At 43.1% G+C, this 21,696-nt stretch overlaps 1 protein-coding gene across 1 annotated transcript in view; it reads left to right on the top strand.

The window, feature by feature from the left end:
• PXK (PX domain containing serine/threonine kinase like) overlaps nt 1-18,761 on the top strand; it is a 93,197-nt gene extending 74,436 nt beyond the window's left edge. The window contains exons 8-9 of the mRNA XM_068254942.1: nt 19-78; nt 15,308-18,761. Coding sequence (XP_068111043.1) covers nt 19-78; nt 15,308-15,531 — 284 coding nt within the window. The 3' untranslated portion in view covers nt 15,532-18,761. The remainder of the gene's footprint in view (nt 1-18; nt 79-15,307) is intronic.
• Nucleotides 18,762-21,696: the final 2,935 nt, after the last annotated feature.

A 21,696-nucleotide genomic window follows, 5' to 3' on the forward strand; every position in this document is an offset into this window, starting at 1 on the left:
CAATTTCTCATTGATCAGGCTCTGGAACGAGTTCTCCTCTTACATCACCGTCATCTCCTACACCACCGTCTACAACAGGTCAGTAAAATACATGTCTTTCCCGCCTTCTATATATTTTCTATGCTAAAACCAAGCTCCATGTGTTACAAAATTATGCTGCATATCCATTTCTAAATACACAAGTTGTTAGTCCAAATCCAGATCCAGTTTTTCTTTTTCTTTAATTCTGATTTGCATGGAAGGGGGTTAGAAATCGTTGGGGTTGCTGTCTGGTACCCCATTTAAAAGACATCCCCTCACTTCCTATCTCTGAGATCACCATGGAGCTTTGCGGCTTCAGTACCTGTCAGGGATCCTAACTAAAAAAAAAAGGTGCAATTTCTTACTATCTGTAACTCAAGGAGAGATTTCTTAACTTCCAGTTCAGAAAGGAAGTGATGGGAATTATCACAGATGGGGATGAAGGATGACTACCAAAACTGAAAAGAGAGTCTTAAAGAGAAACCGTAACCAAGATTTGAACTTTATCCCAATCAGTAGCTGATACCTCCTTTCTCTTGCGAAAATGCATTTTTTTTTTCCCCTGAAGTTCGACATTCAAACTGAAAATACATTTTTTTTTCCTCTGAAACTGGGTCTTACAGTGATCTTCTCATGATACCATGGGCCTGATGCACCAACTAGCAGTAAGATTGCCATGCGCAGGCAGCTCGCTGCAATTTTACCATTACTAATGCTGGGGAGCACAGTCTGCCAACCCATTTACGCCATGCGTGTGTAAGGCCTCTTGCACACTGCAAGTGATTCCGATTCAGATTCCGCTTTTTAATCAGTTTTTACATCCGATTCAGATTCCGATTTGCAGTGTGCAGGGAGCAAACTGCAAATCGGAATCTGAATCGGATGTAAAAACTGATTAAAAAGCGGAATCCGAATCAGAATCGCTTGCAGTGTGCAAGAGGCCTTAATGAGTTGGTGCATCGGGTCCAATGTATCTAAGTAAAAGGTGCTTTTCAACAAATTGAGGAGAGGGGTGGTGTAGTGACATCATCATACTGCTCAGCTTTACAATCCTCCAGGGGTGCTCAGTGCCTTAAGGCTTCTTGCACACCAAGACGTTGCATTAGGTGCCACGTTAAGGTCGCATAACGTGCACCTAACACAACGTATGGTGCTGCAAGAGCCGACGGTAGAGTGAGCCGCGTTCGGCGGCTCGATTCCTATAATGTCTCCCAGAGTGGCGCTGATTGGCCAGCGGGACCACGTGATGCGGAGCGAGACACTCCGCATCACGTGGTCCCGCCGGCCAATCAGCTACCGCCAGTGCAGTGAATATTAAGTAGCCATGTGCGCGGCTACTGTAGCTGGCTCTCCCCGCCTCCTCTCCGCCCCCCACTGCGCATGTGCAAACAGTCTAACGCGGCAATAGCCGCTCCAACGCCGTAGCATGCTGCACTTTGCACTGAACGTGCAGCGTTACATGTAACGCAACGTGGGCTGTGTGAACAGCCCACTTGTGTTACATTGCTGTGCGTTGGGGGAGCGTTACAGGCGCACTAACGTGCGCCTGTAACGTCTTGGTGTGTAAGCAACCTAATAGTATGTCACCTCCCTCCAAAATGGCAGTCTCCATCTAAGAGGAACAAGCAGTTTTAGGAGTTTGTTCTTTACCATTTTACTAAAGTAACGCAATCCTGGAGGTAACATTGTGGCTATCATAATGCTCAGGATGTCCATATTTCAAAAGATATAATAACATTTTTGGCTAGAGTTTTGCTTTAAAGTGGTATGAAACTCTTTGCTCTAAAAGATTTTTTTACAGCATAAAATCCACAAAAAAAAAAAAATTGTGGCAGAACAATCAAACAGTTAAACACAGCACTTTGTTCTTTGTTTACATTTCTTTTTTTTTTCTTTTTTTTTTAGTCAATACATTTTTATTGAAATTTAACATAACAGTTTCTTTGTTTACATTTCTTTGTCAGATACATTTATTAAATATTAGCAAACTGCCAAAACTAAGCTGTACTGAGCTGAGAAGCAGACAGAGCTGAGAAGTGATCACTAGATATAATTTATTATATAAATACAGCAGCTATGCAATAAAATGCAATGGCAGCTTTCAGAGCAGATAAACTGCTGGGATAAACTGGGAATTTGTAATTTCTAAACAGACAATATTATTTGTGCACAAAAGCAAATATGGTAACTGTATTGGTAATAAAAAGTAGGAAAACACATTTTTTTTGAATGTTAGTTTTATCCCACTTTATGGTAAACTAGAACAACCACATTGCACATTATTTATGATTATTTATCAATAATGGCGCATTTCTTTGCACGTCCACGATTTTATGGATGCTGTACACATGCATTTGAGAAACGGATTCCTCACTGCATAAAATAGCAACATGTATAGGGTTCCCATAGATTGATAGCAGTTACAGGCAGTCTATGATGGCTGACGCACGGCTGACATCTGCTTAAAGCTGCCAGCGTTTTATGTGGACACAAGTGTGGCCACTCCCTTACAGAACTTGAAAATCAAATCTGCACACTGGTGATTGAGGCTACATACACACTGACTGCAGAGCGCAGTCACCTTTTTTTTACAGCAGCAGATCCTGGCCAACAGTTGAGGGCACTGTTTAAAAGAGAAGACAGGCTCAGCACACAGATGACCCGCAGCTTAACTTCAAGCTGTAAGCTTTAAAGTGAACCTGAGATGGTTCACTAGCCTGTATTTATACTGACCTGTGGCTTCTTCCAGCCTCATGAGCGCTGTGGCCTTCCTCGCCTTCCTCTTCGGTCAGTCCATTCTCCCGCACTTACTCCTGATAATCCAGGCAGTCACGTGCTTCTACGCATGCTCGGCGCGCTCCAGACTGGAGCGCCTGTGCATTAGTACTGCTTGGGCGCAAAAGGCTGCGGGGGACAGGAGAGTGGCAGGGGAGTCCGCATGCCCGAGCCATGCATGCGCAGAAGCTGACGACTGACCGCATTACCGGGAGTGGTAGCGCCAGTATAGATGGGCCAAAGAGGGAAGCCACGCTGCTCATGGAGCTGGAGGTAGCCCCAGGTAAGTATAAATATGGGCCAGTGTACCATCTCTGGTACACTTTAAAGACACTCAGTAACAAAATTTTGAGCCTTATTTCTTCTATCCTAGAAGTTCCTATACCTGTTCTAATGTGGTCTGTCTTACTGCAGCCTTTCCTAGTTGCACAGTGGCTGTATTATCTCTGTTATATAACCTAATCTTCTTTCCTCTGATGGCTTTGTCGGGCTCAGGCAAGAATGTGCTGCTCTGCTTGTTATAGGCAGAAGCTATACACACCCTCTCCACGCCCCATGCAGGCTCTGTATGAGTCAGACTGAGCTCCTCTCAGCCTATCACATGCCATGTCTTTTGTTTGTAAACACTGCCTAAAACTGGCAATTACAAGTCAGGATTGCAGCAGGGAGTGGCAGAAACCGCACAGAGAGGCCCAAGAGTACATAATGAATAGAATGGTATGCTTTTTATTGTAATCATTTTAGAGTACAGATTCTCTTTAAGCTGTAAATCATAGGGTTTTCATTCTCAGCAGGATTCCGGGGTTTGTGAAATGACTCTGGGTTTGTATTTTATGGCCAGTGTAGCGCTTGATTCATCTCTAAAACCTTAGTTAGCACAATAATGACGCACTGATAATTTGTACATTTGTTTTCCCAGACCCCCTGTGAGGTAAGTGTCTTCACCTTTGAACAATTTTTGTCTATGCAGCTGAGCCTTCTCGGTCTGCTTATCTCCTGAACAAACGCTTACTTCCATCCACATTCACTGTCTGCACTGCTGACCATCTGCTGCTCTCATACATGCTCTGTGCGCAGACATTGCAGTCCATCATCATGTGCATTGATGTACCACTGCTCATGTTATGTATGGACACCCGTGCTTGGCAATACAATACACTCCTGGCTCCAGGAGTAAGCTTGCTGCCATCCAGCTATCTTGCCACTCTACATATTGGCTGTAAATGTAGATGGCGACAAGGGGCACAGCTGAGAGATTCGACTTCCAAGGTTACTGGAAACTTTGTGGCCACAAGATAGCCAGTATTCAAAGCTGGTTTCCAGTCCATAAATACTGTGCATTATTTTATGCTTACCTGGAAAAAGTAGGGGGTTCCTTAAGGCTTTATTAACTAACCAAACCAAGTATTAAAACCGGTGTTGCTAGTTTATAAATTGGGAAATAAACCTGGACAGTTTATAAATTGGGAAATAAACCTGGACATTTTAAATAGACACAAGGGTCATTTGGTAACCACACATGTAATAAAACCATATGGTTGGTGAAACTGCCCATACATTGTTTACTATACCACTAATTAAATAAAATGGTGTAGCAGCATATACACTGATTAGCCAAGACATTAGAACCACCTTCATAATATTGTGTAGGGCCGCCATTGTGCCACTAAAGAGTTGAGAGGCTTGGGCCTATGTGGCGTTCATTTATTCATCAGGCGTCTGAAGATTTCCTCCTCTTGCCACTAATCAGGCGCCTCTGAGTGCCAAAATTTACCTTCATAGCAGCCGTGCCTGTTATGCAATGCCGCTATTGGTATCCACAAACTGATTTTGATATCCGTAAGGCTGCCTGCAAATGTTTCCCCCTCTTGCTGCTAATCGAGCCCAAAATGTACTGTCGTAGCAGCCACGATTTGCGGCAAAGGTAATATTTGGTGCCTGCTAGTGGCCGCTGCCATGCACCCAAATTTCCTTTTTATGCTGCAAAATGGGGCTTTTAATACAGGCACCAATGGTGGCACCATTTTTTCCCTAAGGGCTCCTGTGCCCTTTTTTTCTGCTTCACTATACTGCAATGTGCTGTATGTTTTTAGTTTTAAAAGGTTTTTATTAATGAAAAGAGGTAAAAAACCGATATACCATAATAACCCACATAAAGGTGAATCTGATATTTCAAGGAATGATATACAAGTAAACAACTGAATATTGAAACTATGAAATGGCAACCGGTAACACAGGTAAACATGCATATGGCTCGAGGGTGGTACACACTTCTTCCATTGAGCCGAGTAAGTTACCAAACTAGAAAATCAGGTAGGTAAGAGAAACAGGCAGATAAATTACAAAGAAAGAAGTACAAGTGACTAAATCAAGTTGGTCGGTTCCAGAGACTCATGCAGTTCAGGAAATGATGCCACATCTTTTTAGAGTTAGCATGAAGAAAAGCCGCTGCAAAACAGCCTTAAAAGGAGTGTAGTACATAGTCCAAGCCCATGTTATCCTGCCAGGAGATCAGAAGATCCCAAGTTTTATGGAAGTTAGGGAGCGTGTCTCTAATCTAAAGCCAGAATATGCTCACTAAGCATCACCTTGTGTATTGCATGTTCTCATACACTTCTGTCTTGGCCAGCATTAACGATTTTATCAGTTTGCTCCACACACTGAGTCTGGGGATCCACTTAACCTGTTGCTCTGTCGCCACTTGTTTTTTGTACCACATTTGGTAGGTGCTCCTGCATACCAGGAACATCCCACAAGATTTACCTTTTTGGAGATACTGTGATACAGTCCTCCCAGACTGGCCCTTGTCTGAGTCTCTCAGTTCCTTACCCTTGGCCATTTTTCCTTTCAAATCATCATCTTCAAAAATGTCCTCATCCCTTGCTGCCTAATATATCCCAACCCTGCCTTGACAGCTGGCATTGTAACAAGATAATGTTAATTTCTCCACCTGTCTGTTGTATTTAATGTTGTGGCTGGTGTACAATTACCATAGTAATGTATGTGTATGAGAATCAGCATACGTGAATACTTTATAAATAATCTGATGAGGAGTGTACAAAGAGGAACTCTGTTGTACAGAAATAGGGCGCGAATGTTCAGTGACTCTGTAGCCAGTCAATACATGTTACTTGAATTTATACAGTGACAGCTGGGAGCGCAGAGTTTCAATAATACAGACTGTCATAAATATTGCTGCTGTACATTTGGGTGCAGTTCTCCAATTATGCAAAATGGATTGAAGCTGCTTTTGTATAGGTGTGAAAAGAAGCCCCTTTGAGGTTGCTCGCCTTGTGGTCCCAGCTTGCTGCTGTACTTTATTTTTGCAAGTCTGCTTTTCTTCTGAGTATCTTCAGTAGTAAACCTTTTTATGTGTCATGTAGATACATATTTCAAGCTGCGTTATATACAAAATTATTTCTTTATTTAGGACAGATATCTCAAAATGCTTGTTTTAAGTATTTTCGGTAAGGACTGCATGAAAACATCATGGTCTAATTTGGACTTCCCATTTGATGCTTGCGAGGCTCAGCTAGGCCGTGTACGTGGAAAATCAAGCATGCATCAATATACAATGGATGGGGTAACTCTTTCTGCTGCCTCCACTTTTCCTCACCCCCGTTATTTTACTGGCACTGAATTCTCAGGATGACTGGAGACAACATGGACATTAGGGCTCTAGGTGTAAACTGCTGGACACAGCTGAGCATTTGTATATACCGCAAGTCTGTGGGAGTGGCCAGTAGACCTTAGTTAATGTTAGTGTACTGCTACTTAAAGAAAACCTGAACTGAAAATTAAAAGTCAAAATAAGCATACACAAGTCATACTTACCTTCCATGTAGTCTACTCCTCAGTGTCTTTCTCCTGTCCCGCGTCCTGTTTGTTCACTGTGATCAAGGGAATTTTCCGTCCACCATTTTGAAAATGGCCAGTACCCATAATAGCTTTCTGGTCAGCACACAGTGAAACTGTAACATCGCCCACTTGAGCCATAGGGAAACATGGACATTTACCTGGCACATCAGTTTTCCTCTCAGCTATAACTGACAGCAACTGATATTTTACTAACAACAACTGATATATTTCAGATCTGACAAAATATTGTCAGAACTGGAAGGGATTATTGTCAGAAGAAAATGGTGAGCTTCTGAGAGGAACTGATGGCAAGGTAACTATGTAATGTTAATTTGAAGTTACCTCATGTGTTTATTTTAAATATTTTTACTCAGTACAGGTTCTCTTTAATTAAATAGACTTGACACAAGCCAATTGTGTCATTGTTGTTTTTATATACCGTTAACCACACATACAGACTCATGCATACAACTTTATCTAAAAAGTGTTTCCGATATTCTAATACTGCATTTAACAATGTAGCATTTAAAAATGGGTATGAAGAGTGCAACATCATACAACTGAGATCTTATCAATTTAATTACAGTAATACAATTTTAAGTACAAACACCTGGCACATGTAGCACTACCATTTCTAGTGGCTATGTACTTCTCAGCATGTAAATAAAATTAAACTTTTATAATAGAGCCAATAGTGGGTAGGTCTTTGGATTTCCACTGAGAGGCAATAGCCTGTCTAGTGGTGATTAATATGTGGAAGAGGATCACTCTATCCAATGAGGGGATCAAGTAACTGTTTAAAGGACAGGTGCGAGGAGTACAAAAAAAACCAAGATCTACTTCTGGGGCTACCTCCAGCTCGTGGCAGCCTATCTGTCCCTCGCCGCAGCTCCGGTGTCTCGGGATCCCCTCTGTTGCAGATACCGACCTCGTCAGGTCAGTATCTTCTGCACCTGCACGAATGCTCCCAGCCATGTCCGTGCGCTTGCGCAGAAGATGCTGACCTGGAGAGGTCTGGAGAGTCCTATTTACATCATCTATAATCTATAATGAGAATAGCTGCAACCTGCTGTAATATGAGTCTTTTAGCCAGTCCAAATAAAAGTATGTCCACATATGATTAAAAAAGCTGGTACAGTATATATCAAGGCCATGCATTCTGTAATTTAGCAGTATTAAAAATGACCTTTCCTTTTCAGTGTGCATCTGCCTGTGGACTTCTAAAATAAGCAATAGATTTCAAATGCTTCCTAGCAACCCTAAGAGCAGTGCATCATTTTGTGAATAGCATATTCCCGGGTTGTCAGTACTGAGCTTGTGTGATTGTCCCAAAAAATAGGCTATAGGCCTCTTGCACACTGCAAGGGATTCCGATTCAGATTCCGCTTTTTAATCAGTTTTTACATCCGATTCAGATTCTGATTTGCAGTTTGCTCCCTGCACACTGCAAATCTGAATCTGAATCGGATGTAAAAACTGATTAAAAAGCGGAATCTGAATCTGAATCGCATGCAGTGTGCAAGAGGCCATAAACAGGTTGAATACCAACTTTCTAGGTTTTCTGCAATAAATGTTTAATTTATGTGGTTAAGTGAGAATATACATAACAAAGGGGTGGGAAAGATGCCAAAGTTTTTCTGCTGATTTTGCACTACCAGAACCTGACTGCATTTACCTGTTGCCTTGCCAGCTTCAATACAGCAACAGACAGGTAAACTGCTGCACGACTGTCTGCTAAAATCTTTGCATTGTGCACAGTTCTTCTAATGCAGTGCTGTCCAACTTCACGGGCATGGAGGGCCACATTTTTTCAGACTACATGGTAGAGGGCCAACTCCCAACCCCCTCCCCCCGACCAACTCTCCATCCCAGTTTCCCACAAAATGCACATAATCAGCCCCGTTTCTATGGACGGGCGTGGTGGGTGTCCGCCCAGTGTGTAGTCACTGCAGTGATGGAAGGGGAGCAGCAGGCTCACAGGCATTCAGCTGTGGGGAAGGACCCTCTCCTGGGTCCCCCACTGCGCTCCCCCTCCATTGAAAAGATTTGTGGCAGCCTTGTAGCGCACATTCACCTTTTAGGCTCCGCACAATGTTCTCTGCGGCCGGGCTGCTCTTTCGCCCGAGCCATTAACTACTTCTGCTAAGTAGTGTGTTTAAAATGGCAAAAAAAATCACGAGATGCTAGTATACTACTCCCTCTCTATAAATCATTTGTAAGGCCACATCTGGAGTATGGGATACGTTTTTGACACCACTCTATATGAAGGACAGCACATTGACATCCTAGAACAAGTACTAAGACGGGCAATTACAATAATCAGAGAGATGTAAGGTCTCACTTACCAACAAAGATTGGACAAGCCAGGCTCATTTAGTGTGGAAAAAAGCTTACCTGATTAACCACTTCCCGACCGCCTAACGCACAGAGGCGGCCGGGAAGTGGACCCCGCAAGGACCAGCTCATGCCCAAAGACGGCGGTCCTTGTAGGGGCATGGGCGGAGCGATCGCGTCATCCGTGACGCGATCCTCCGCCGGCGCCTGTCACCGCTCGCCCGCCGCAACATCCCGCCGGCTATACGGAAGCGCCGGCGGGATGTTAACCCCGTGATCGCCGCATACAAAGTGTATAATACACTTTGTAATGTTTACAAAGTGTATTATACAGGCTGCCTCCTGCCCTGGTGGTCCCAGTGTCCGAGGGACCACCAGGGCAGGCTGCAGCCACCCTAGTCTGCACCCAAGCACACTGATTTCCCCCCCCCCCCTGCCCCAGATCGCCCACAGCACCCCTCAGACCCCCCCCCTGCCCACCCCCCAGACCCCTGTTTGCACCCAATCACCCCCCTAATCACCCATCAATCACTCCCTGTCACTATCTGTCAACGCTATTTTTTTTTATCTCCCCCCTGCCCACTGCCCCCTCCTGATCACCCCCCCACCCCTCAGATTCTCCCCAGACCCCCCCCCTGTGTACTGTATGCATCTATCCCCCCTGATCACCTGTCAATCACCCATCAATCACCCCCTGTCACTGCCACCCATCAATCACCCCCTGTCACTGCCACCCATCAATCAGCCCCTAACCTGCCCCTTGCGGGCAATCTGATCACCCACCCACACCAATAGATCGCCCGCATATCCGACATCAGATCACCACCCAAACGCAGTGTTTACATCTATTCTCTCCTCTAAACACCCACTAATTACCCATCAATCACCCCCTATCACCACCTGTCACTGTTACCCATCAGATCAGACCCTAATCTGCCCCTTGCGGGCACCCAATCACCCGCCTACACGCTCAGATTGCCCTCAGACCCCCCCCCCCCCCTATCAATTCGCCAGGGCATTATTTACATCTGTCCTTCCCTGTAATAACCCACTGATCACCTGTCAATCACCCATCAATCACCCCCTGTCACTGCCACCCATCAATCACTCCCTGTCACTGCCACCCATCAATCAGCCCCTAACCTGCCCCTTGCAGGCAATCTGATCACCCACCCACACCAATAGATCACCCGCAGATCCGACATCAGATCATAACCCAAGCGCAGTGTTTACATATATTGTCTCCTCTAAACACCCACTAATTACCCATCAATCACCCCCTATCACCACCTGTCACTGTTACCCATCAGATCAGACCCTAATCTGCCCCTTGCGGGCACCCAATCACCCGCCTACACGCTCAGATTGCCCTCAGACCCCCCCCCTTATCAATTCGCCAGTGCATTAGTTACATCTGTTCTTCCCTGTAATAACCCACTGATCACCTGTCAATCACCCATCAATCACCCCCTGGCACTGCCACCCATCAATCACCCCCTGGCACTGCCACCCATCAATCACCCCCTGTCACTGCCACTCATCAATCAGCCCCTAACCTGCCCCTTGCGGGCAATCTGATCACCCACCCACACCAATAGTTCGCCCGCAGATCCCCTCCCAAGGGCAGTGTTTATGTCTGTTCTCTACCCTAAACACCCACTAATTACCCATCAATCGCCCCCTGTCACTGCTACCTATCAGATTAGACCCCTATTTGCCCCTAGGGCACTCAATCACCCGCCCACACCCTCAGAATGCCCTCAGGCCCCAGCCCTGATCACCTCGCCAGTGCATTGCTTGCATCTATTCCCCCCTCTAATCACACCTTGAGACACCCATCAATCACCTCCTGTCACCCCCTAGCACACCTACCCATCAGATCAGGCACTAATTTGCCCCGTGTGGGCTCCTGATCACTCGGCCAAACCCTCAGATCCCCCTCAGACCCCCTTCCGATCACCTCCCCAGTGCATTGATTGCATCTATTTTCCCCTCTAACCACCCCCTGAGACACCCATCAATCACCTCCTGTCACCCCCCCTAGCACTCCTATCCATCAGATCAGGCCCAATACAACCTGTCATCTAAAAGGCCACCCTGCATATGACCGGTTCCACAAAATTCGCCCCCTCATAGACCACCTGTCATCAAAATTTGCAGATGCTTATACCCCTGAACAGTCATTTTGAGACATTTGGTTTCCAGACTACTCACGGTTTTGGGCCCGTAAAATGCCAGGGCGGTATAGGAACCCCAGAAACTGACCCCATTTTAGAAAAAAGACACCCCAATGTATTCTGTTAGGTGTATGACGAGTTCATAGAAGATTTTATTTTTTGTCAAAAGTTAGCGGAAATTGATTTTTTTTTTTCACAAAGTGTCATTTTTCACTAACTTGTGACAAAAAATAAAATCTTCTATGAACTCGCCATACACCTAACGGAATACCTTGGGGTGTCATCTTTCTAAAATGGGGTCACTTGTGGGGTTCCTATACTGCCCTGGCATTTTAGGGGCCCTAAACCGTGAGGAGTAGTCTAGAAAACAAATGCCTCAAAATGACCTGTGATTAGGACGTTGGGCCCCTTAGCGCACCTAGGCTGCAAAAAAGTGTCACACGTGGTATCGCCGTACTCAGGAGAAGTAGTATAATGTGTTTTGGGGTGTATTTTTACACATACCCATGCTGGGCGGGAGAAATCTCTCTGTAAATGGACAATTGTGTGTAAAAAAAAATCAAACAATTGTCATTTACAGAGGTATTTCTCCCACCCAGCATAGGTATGTGTAAAAATACACCCCAAAACACATTATACTACTTCTCCCGAGTACGGCGATACCACATGATTGGCACTTTTTTGCAGCCTAACTGCGCTAAGGGTCCCAAAGTCCAATGAGTACCTTTAGGATTTCACAGGTCATTTTTGTTTTAAGACTACTCCTCACGGTTTAGGGCCCCTAAAATGCCAGGGCAGTATAGGAACCCCACAAATGACCCCATTCTAGAAAGAAGACACCCAAACGTATTCCGTTAGGAGTATGGTGAGTTCATAGAAGATTTTATTTTTTGTCACAACTTAGCGGAAAATGACACTTTGTGAAAAAAAACAATTAAAATCAATTTCCGCTAACTTGTGACAAAAAAATAAAAACTTCTATGAACTCACCATACTCCTAACGGAATACCTTGGGGTGTCTTCTTTCTAAAATGGGGTCATTAGTGGGGTTCCTATACTGCCCTGGCATTTTAGGGGCCCTAAACACTTCAAGGTATTCAGAGAGGGGCATGGTGAGTCCGTGGCAGATTTCATTTTTTTTGTCGCAAGTTAGAAGAAATGGAAACTTTTTTTTTTTTTTGTCACAAACTGTCATTTTCCGCTTACTTGTGACAAAAAGTAATATCTTCTATGAACTCACTATGCCTCTCAGTGAATACTTTGTGATGTCTTCTTTCCAAAATGGGGTCATTTGGGGGGTATTTATACTATCCTGGAATTTTAGCCCCTCATGAAACATGTCAGGTGGTCAGAAAAGTCATAGATGCTTGAAAATGGGAAAATTCACTTTTTGCACCATAGTTTGTAAACGCTATAACTTTTACCCAAACCAATAAATATACACTGAATGGGTTTTTTTTAATCAAAAACATGTTTGTCCACATTTTTCACGCTGCATGTATACACAAATTTTACTTTATTTGAAAAATGTCAGCACAGAAAGTTAAAAAAATCATTTTTTTGCCAAAATTCATGTCTTTTTTGATGAATATAATAAAAAGTAAAAATCGCCGGAGCAATCAAATAGCACCAAAAGAAAGCTTTATTAGTGACAAGAAAAGGAGCGAAAATTCATTTAGGTGGTAGGTTGTATGAGCGAGCAATAAACCGTGAAAGCTGCAGTGGTCTGAATGGAAAAAAAGTGGCCGGTCCTTAAGGGGTAGAAAGCCCTAGGTCCTCAAGTGGTTAAGGCCTGGTGCACACCTGAGGAGTTTTTCTGAGCATTTTGAGTTTTTGAAACCTCCTGCTAATGTTATCCTATGTGTCTATGCACACTGGAGCAATGAGGTTTTGTAAAAAAAAACAAAAAACATAGCATTGCATTGGGAAGAGATTTTGAAACCTCTAGCGTTTGGGGAGCTTTTCTGGTGTGTCTCGGCCTTAACTCATTTGGAATCATGAGGCTGTGGACCCTTAAGTACTAGACCCTTTTTTTTCTTCGCTTCTTCAGGAGGTCAGAAGCTAATGAATTCTGCTACTGACCGAAGTACAGAGCTCGTAGCTGTGCCTTGTGCCAGCAGAGATGTGCTATTGTCTCCCATGCATGGGAGCTGGTGACATTAAAACTACACCGCATCAGGCGTAAGCAGCCATGGCGTAGTTTTAACTTCATGTGGTCCCGATTCTGTTAACCTGTATACATTTATCAGAAGGCAATACAAAAGCTTAGCAGATGGCTTGTACAAAGGACATTGGAACATGATCTGTGTATGGAAGAACTTTTACAGGCATACATGTAATTGAAGCACCTATAAATTTGGATGCAGGGTATAGCCTAGAAACTGCCCACCTTGCTTCTGCAAAAATCCTGGTGGCATTAATTACGATTCCCCCTCCAGGCCGCAATTGATGCCAGACGAAAATCCACTTCTGTCTTTTGGTGGTACCCAAATTATTGACTGAGTGCCACTATAGATGTAATTTTCTTTATGGCCTATGGCGGTGATGGCTGTGCCTAAATTTCCAGCATTGTTTTTGCCTGACTTGCTTTACTTGCATTGAAGGACATCTACAGCTATAGATGCTTGGTAATTCCTAGTGGAGTTTATCCAGGGACTTTATCTGACTGCCAAGTCAGGATCGCTAATTAAGACTAATTGTCTCTCTTTTTTAAGTTTGTTTGTTTTTTTGTTTTTTTTTGCCTTCCCTTGGATCAGTGGGGATATGTGAGGATACAGGACAATGTTGTACAAATCTATCTTTTTGTTTTTCTGGTTGAACTTGATGGCATTTTTGGTTTCCTTTTTAAAAAAAAATAGAACTATGTGCAACGGGACAGTGTACCATTATCTGTATATTGGCTGAGCCTGTGCATGTGCTTGCAGTAGTCAGTATACATGCACTTTGTTGAAAATTAAAGGAACATTGTCGCGAAAATCTTAAAATTAAAAAAATATATACATACATACAACTAAGACGTACATTTCTTCCAGAGTAAAATGAGCCATAAATTGCTTTTCTCCTATGTTGCTGTCACTTACAGTAGGTAGTAGAAATCTGACATTACAGATAGATTTTGGACTAATCAATCTCTTCATAGGGGATTGTCAGCATAGCCTTTATTCTTTATAAAGACATTCCCTGAAAAAGATTTATACAAAGATGCTGACCAGCCTCCCTGCTCACTGTACACTTTTTTCCCAGTTGGACAGAGCAACTGCCATTTACTAAGTGCTTTTGAAATTAAAGAAATCCCTGCGAATCAGTATTACTTACTGTAAGTGACAGCAACATAGGAGTAAAGTAATGTATGACTCGTTTTACTCTGGGAGAAATGCACTTATCTGTATATGTTTACATATATTTAAAATGTTAAGATTTTCATGATAGTGTTAAATAAAAATGTGCATTATATTGCTTTATACTATTCTACCCAGTAGGTGCTATAACTTGACCTACTGTCAATTATATTTTTGTACTATTTTTAAGAGCAGCTTAAAGGGATACAGTAGGGGGTCGGGGAAAATGAGTTAAACATACCCGGGGCGTCTAATGGTCCCCTGCAGACATCCTGTGCCCAAGCAGCCACTCACCAATGCTCCAGCCCCGCCTCAGGTTCACTTCTGGAATTTCAGACTTTAAAGTCTGAAAACCACTGTACCTGCGTTGCCATGTCCTCAATCCCGCTGATGTCACCAGGAGTGTACTGCGCAGACACAATCCATACTGGGCCTGCGCAGTATGCTCCTGGTGACATCAGCGGCATCGAGGACACGGCAACGCAGGCGCAGTGGTTTTCATACTTTAAAGTCTGAAATTCCAGAAGTGAATTGGAGGCGGGGCCAGAGCATCGGTGAGTGGCTGCGTGGGCACAGGATGTCTGCGGGGGACCATTAGAAGCCCAGGGTATGTTTAACTCATTTTCCCCTGACCCCCCTACAGTGTCCTTTTAAGTGATTCATATATATATATATATATATATATATATATATATATATATATATATATATATATATATATATATATATATTACAGATTACAGGACATACCTTTCTTACGCATGGAGGATCCAATTCTTATGAAACTGTTCTTTGTTTATGCAGGAACTGCAACCTCTCCAATACCAGCACCTCCACCACCTCCTGCTCCACCTCCACCACCAGCTGCGCCTCTGCCCCCTCCAAACAAGGACGTGCCAACAGAATCGGTCACCCCCTCAGTAAATGGTACAGACCGTGGAGCCTTACTTAATTCCATTAAAAACTTCAGGAAAGGAGAGCTGAAAAAATCTGCGACCAATGATCACAGCACTCCGCGGATCAGCTGATCACCGAATGTAGATCTATACTGCTTGGTCTGCTCACAGCTCCGAGATTTTATTTTAGGGCAGAATTTAAATTCCTAAAAAAAAAGCAAGTGTATAGTAGAAAAGAAGGCCTTATGTTTTCAGAAAGGTTGAATGTGGAAACCAGAGGCCTGGTTTGGCCTAATGATAAACACTAGGCTTCATTTATCAAGATGCCTTAGAGAAGAACTGCCTGAACAAAATAGCTGTTAGCCTTTTCCATTTTTCTTATGCCTTGTGGGAATAATTAGGTTGCTGTTATGCAGCACAAGGTCCTGATTTACAAATGCTTCTTCTCAGCTGGAGATCCTAGGTGATCCTGTAACCATCAGGTTCTAGCACACTTGCAAGTTTCTGTGCATTTTTCAGTATTGTTTTGTCTGTAACATTCATCCCGGAAAAAGCACAGAACGCAAATGTGCTCAGGTGCAGTCTAAATGTAAAGTTAGGTGGCAATGGTTGGAACTCCTCTGGGTCCTTTCAGAGGTTAGGCACTCATTTGCATGAAAACTGTTATTTTTTATATATTAAATCTAGGCTATCTTGGATTACACAGTGATCCCACTTTTTGTTATTGCATAAAATTGTGAACATACCATCCTTTTAGTAATCCCTGCTAGGTCATCATGTTCACAGAAGGGTCATAGACAATTTTTTTTATAAATTCAAGTTGGGCCTACAAAATCGCTTATGATCTCCAGCCTGGAAATGCCAAAATCAGGTCCAATGTCTGAGCCAATTCAACCTCAGATGCTTTGATACGTGAGACAGCTTGGGCCATATGCAATTTACTTTTTCACCTGAGTTTTCTCCTATGTGATATTTTCCCAACTTGTAAATAAAATGCCTTTACGCCCCCAGCAAGCAAACAAATACGCAAAATAATTTTGCCAGTACTCTTTCACCTAGTTTTTGGTATTTTTTCCATTGCAAAGTGCTAAAACGTTAATCTCCTAGGAGAAAAATTGAATTGCATATGGGCCCTTGTGTCTTAAGAGATTCTCTTATTGATGGTTTCAATGAATGGACTAGTTGCTTGTGGTAGAGTTACCAAGCACACCTCACCTGTTTCTCCTAGATGCTGTAATTTAACATTTGTAGCATCAAGCACACCAGTTGTCTGGTCTACATCCTGGATTATTCATAAAGAGTTAAAAAAAAATTGCCCCCCCCCCCTCCCCTCAAATGGCACAAACAGCCAGCCCAGGACATTAGTAGCCTCTCTATTTGACAGAAACTCAGCACAAACCAAGACACAGCTCTGCTGGTAAGTGTGAGGTTATTTATAACCAAATGCTAATTCCTGCTCAGATGACCACCCCAGTACCCCTATAGATGTTAGCACATTGTGTAAGGGCTGGTTCACACAGGCGGTAAAGCAATGTTTTAGGTGTGCAATGAAAGCGTAATGTGAAAGGTCACGGTAGTCGGCGCCCATGTAAATGTCACAGTAGATCCTGTTGTCTTGGACGCTAAGTGTAGTGTCCAGTGTCAGCTGCGTTTCCCAGTTGTGTCCACCTAGGTGTTCATAACCTGACGCAATGACAAAACGCCACTGCTTGGTAAGAGAAAAGCATTTAGCATGAGCTAAACTGGATGCTGCCACAGAAGCTTGTGTGAACCAGCCTAAAGGATTGTAGTAATTCTTTCTAACTACTTTGACTAGCCAAAGTAGGTGCAATAAAGAGTTGATGTAAGCATGTGATGTTGTTGCCATTTTGAGAATGGCAGTGAGCCAATTACAGGTGCTGAGGGACCAGAATTCATACATTTCTGCCTACAAATTAGTAGAGCTGGCCAATGATATTAAACTTTTATGTTGCTTCCATACAAATTTAATGTAAATTGCACAGTGCTTTGAAATTGAGACGATCAAACACACTTTATGGCAATTTTCATTGGGCCAGTTCAAGGCTGCATACAATTTCTATGAGAGCTGGAATGATCAGTATCGCATTGACCCTCTTTAGCAGTTGGTCTTCTTTTACACTGACAACGCTACGCTGGACAATAGTGTGATTCGTTTATATTGTGATGATGTGATGCAAAGGAATCCATTGGAATAACATGAGGCATGCTGTGCGATAATGGGTAACATTCTTGTTAACAGTTGCAGTAAAGCATACTTTTATGTTCTGCATGCACTACATTTTATTTTTACAGAGCAATGTGATTCTCCCTTTTCATTACAATACTAGTTTTATAAAGTGCCCAATGCAATGGCCCAGTGTGAAACTAGCCTTAGTCAGTTTCTAGGTGACGCACTGAAAGACATAGGCAATAAATATTCCAATGTTAACGTTGCTTTTGAGAACATCAATACTACACAAATTATTGAAATTGTCATTAAACTTAAGAGCTCACCTTTCCTTTTTATTTTGCAGCTGCTATAGTTTTCTAATACTGTACATGCAAAAAAAAAAAACTGGAAACAGAAGTCTGTAGAACTCAGGCAGTAAAATTTTGGACACACTTAGTTTAGGGGTCACTTTCACAATGGGTAATTGCATTATAATGTGCATATAACCCAACGCAAGCAAAAAAAACAAACAAACGTTGGTATGCGATTGAAAACAGATTTGCGACATTTCCCCACATGCAATTTTGGAATCAATAGGCTACTTCCAGTATGCAGGGGGAAGAATGGTGTTTTTGTGAACATTGCATGCATCTGAATCTCCATAGCCTCGCACTGGCACAGTTATTGGATTTATTCGCATTAGCACAGGTAATGCGTCTGTTTCAGAAATGGACACAGCACCTGGGTGGAAATGTCATAAATGAAATGGCATAGATGGTTCGTTTTATATTATCAATCGAGCCGCTGATGGCTTGATTGATAATATTCAACCTGTCCGATCACCGCAGCGGGTCGATACCGCGCTTGATCCCCGCGGGTGGACAATAGTAGAAACGAAATGCCGATAAGGAAGTGCCCGTGGGGATCGATTTGCGTGGATGAGCGGTGATGCATCGGCATCGAGCGCATAAACGAACCGTCTTTGCCCAGCATTAGGGCCTGTTTCCACTACACGCAGAATGGATGAAGAAAAACTGACTCCAATGAATGCCTATGGGCCTGTTTCCACTAAATGTGGTTTTTCAGATGCAGGTTTTTCCATAAGCATTCATTGGAGTCAGTTTTTCTGCATCCAATCTGCATGTAGTGGAAATGGGCCCTTAGGTAAAGAGTGCACAGTGCAAACAGTCCCGTCAACCCCCCCCCCCCCCCCCCCCCCCCCCCCAGGCTAGGTTCACAGTAGGATGTTGCGGTACTGCATTATAAAGTCTTATTATGCAGCTTACCACTCTGCAATAAGAAGTCTATGCCATGTTCACAGTGTGCCGTTAGTATCGCATGGTAATGTGTTGTCTTATGCAGCAGTGTGTTACCTCTAAATGCACGTTACCAGGTACAGAAAAGCCTACTTTTCATTGCCTGTATGCTTCACTGTACCTACTTAATGCGATTGTAATGCAGTGTTAATGTGAGTTACCACTTTTTTTTTTGTTGCGTTGTGATGTTGTGCATCACAATGCAACATCCTACTGTGAACCTAGCCCAAAAGTGTAAGGGATCCATTTGCATTTGCTAATTGAAAGATACTAGTATATGAACAGCTTCTGAGCATAAACAAGTACATTTGTGAAACCACAGCCTGCTAAATGCTTGCAATGTGTATAGCTGAGCTAGTGAGGATTTTTCTCTTAGCAAAACAGGCGTTACTCTTTAAGAGTTCAGTACAAAAAAAGTTATCAATTTTTATTAGAATTGGATTTATAGTTTCAATTAACCTATACCATGCTTACAGCTAGTACATTACAATGTTTGATGTAGAAATTGTATTTATGCCATTGTTCTGCATATTGCTGTTAGGAGAAATGCACGTTCCAGTGCCTACAATATTCTACTTGGCAGCAAGCAAGTCCTGAAAAGTTCCACAGGGCTCAAAAATACATCAAGAGCCCATGCAAGCATCAAGATGAAAAGTGGATAAATATGTGTAGACAGAGAAAATGTATTTCACTATTTTCTCTTGGTGGACTCAGAGCTGCAGCCACTAGGACGTGCTCTATAGGCAGTAGCAGCATTAAGGAGTCTTGCCCAAGGTCTTCTACCGAATAGGTGCTGGCTTACTGAACAGGCAGAGCCAAGATTCGAACCCATGTTGTCTGTGTCAGAGGCAGAACCCTTAACCATTACATTATCCCATGTTACTTAAGCCCTAAGTCCAGACAGAAAGAAAATGGGAAATGTACATGGCTTCTTGTCCTCATTTAGCGCATACAACTTGGAAGTGGACCAATTGAATTCTATCTTTGTGAAATTTGTTTTGACTATTTCAAGCTGCATACATTTGCATAAATCTTAATCAATTTTGAATTTGCAATTTACACATCATGCCTTGTTCCAAGCAATGTGCACTGCTGCTTGCTATGGTGAAGCATTCAACCTAAATCAATAAGGATGGCTTGTCCTCCTCAGCAGAAAGCAGTTGTGTGAAGTATCAATTAGGCTACGTTTACACTGGGGAGTGGTTTTTCCTGGGGAAAAAAAAACAGAATTTCAACGGAGAGGTAAAGTTGCATTGAATGTCATGCCTGCAGTGTGATGCATACAGTATAGAACTTATGCTTCACTGGAACTATTAATGTGTGTGTTATGTGGTAATGCACTATGTTGGTTCAGGTGAGTCTCAGAAACGCCTGTTCTTTTCAGCACTTGGGACTGTCTGGCCAGTCTGTTCCAGAATACAGCCTGGTTGCAAACCATCTTTGCTTGAGCTTACTGTTCAGAAATAGCAAACCAAAGGGTGATTCCACTTTTGTGCTGCACAAGTCATTTTGTAACTCTAGGTCCCTTTACATTTCGTGAAATGTGGTGCGATTTGGAACATTCATACTGCACCAAAGCTGACAAGTCTATAGCCACAGTGCTACTCAAAAAAGCAACTCCTGGGATTACCATGGAAGTTGCATGGTAATGCACTGCAGCCAACTTGTGCGTTAACTGGAGTACGTCCATCGTGTCGCAACGCAGGTGGAGTGTCTTGTCATTGACTTTAATGGCCACTGCGATGAGCTGCAGTTCGAGAGAGTACCGCGATGCAACGTGATAAGTTAAAATGCTCAATGCTATTTAACATTTGAAAGAACACCCCCAATTAAAGTCAGACATTGAGTTACACTTCCTGACTTTTCCATGGTTACTGCACTGAACTGAGAAGAACTTCCATGCAGGTTAGGGTGATATTTACAGTGGGGTATTGTCAATGCAATCACACTGCTTACATCAGAATAATGCGCGACATGTGTGGTATTGTGACAACTTTTGTGTTCACAGTTGTGGAGAAGCATAATTTTCATTTACTGTATGTGTTGCATCACAACACACAACGCCACTTCTACCCTCCCCTGTAATCATTGTGATCCTGATTTTACAGGCGATGCCACAGTATGAACGTGGCTTAAATCTTTAATAGAAACAGCCTGTGCCCCATTCCCTAATGAGCTGGTCATGTGTCCTCCACCACTCAGATATAGTGTCTGTCCACTATGGCCTCTTTCATGGGCAGTTGAAGGTGGCAAATTTACTGCCTGTCAGCTGCTCCTGTTCACTGGCTGGGTGCCTGCTGGCAGTTGACATGCAGCCCCCTATGGAGTTGCATCTGGCAGTTATTGTCTCCAGATATGACGTGAGATGGTTTTTGGACGCTAATGCCTAATGTAGCCAAAAGGCACTTGTGGCAGTGAGGCAGAGCAGTTCAGTCACCCATGGAAAAAAAGACCTTATGCTTGCTGCAGATCTGTCTACAGTGACTCCAAGTTTACAGTGTATCACTTCTTTTAAAGCCTGCAATCAATATCCCTATTCTCATACCAAACCGCAACATTTTCCCATAATTTCTTGGGGCTGACTTCAAGTCCTGTTAATCAAATTGTCTCTACTACCCAATCTGCTTCTTCCTTTAGCACCCAGTACAGGAGAGAAAATGAAAGTAAATATATGATTGGTGGGTGTAAGGAACAGACAAGGGAGGACCTCTAATAGCCATTAAATTGCTACAGTTGTTTCTGGCAGCATGCAGTCAAGTGTAATTTAGTATTCTTTCTAAGACTGTAAACTGTTTACATTGTTTAATCCGT

This window comes from Hyperolius riggenbachi, chromosome 9, assembly GCF_040937935.1.
Source record: "Hyperolius riggenbachi isolate aHypRig1 chromosome 9, aHypRig1.pri, whole genome shotgun sequence".
Lineage (NCBI taxonomy): Eukaryota > Metazoa > Chordata > Amphibia > Anura > Hyperoliidae > Hyperolius > Hyperolius riggenbachi.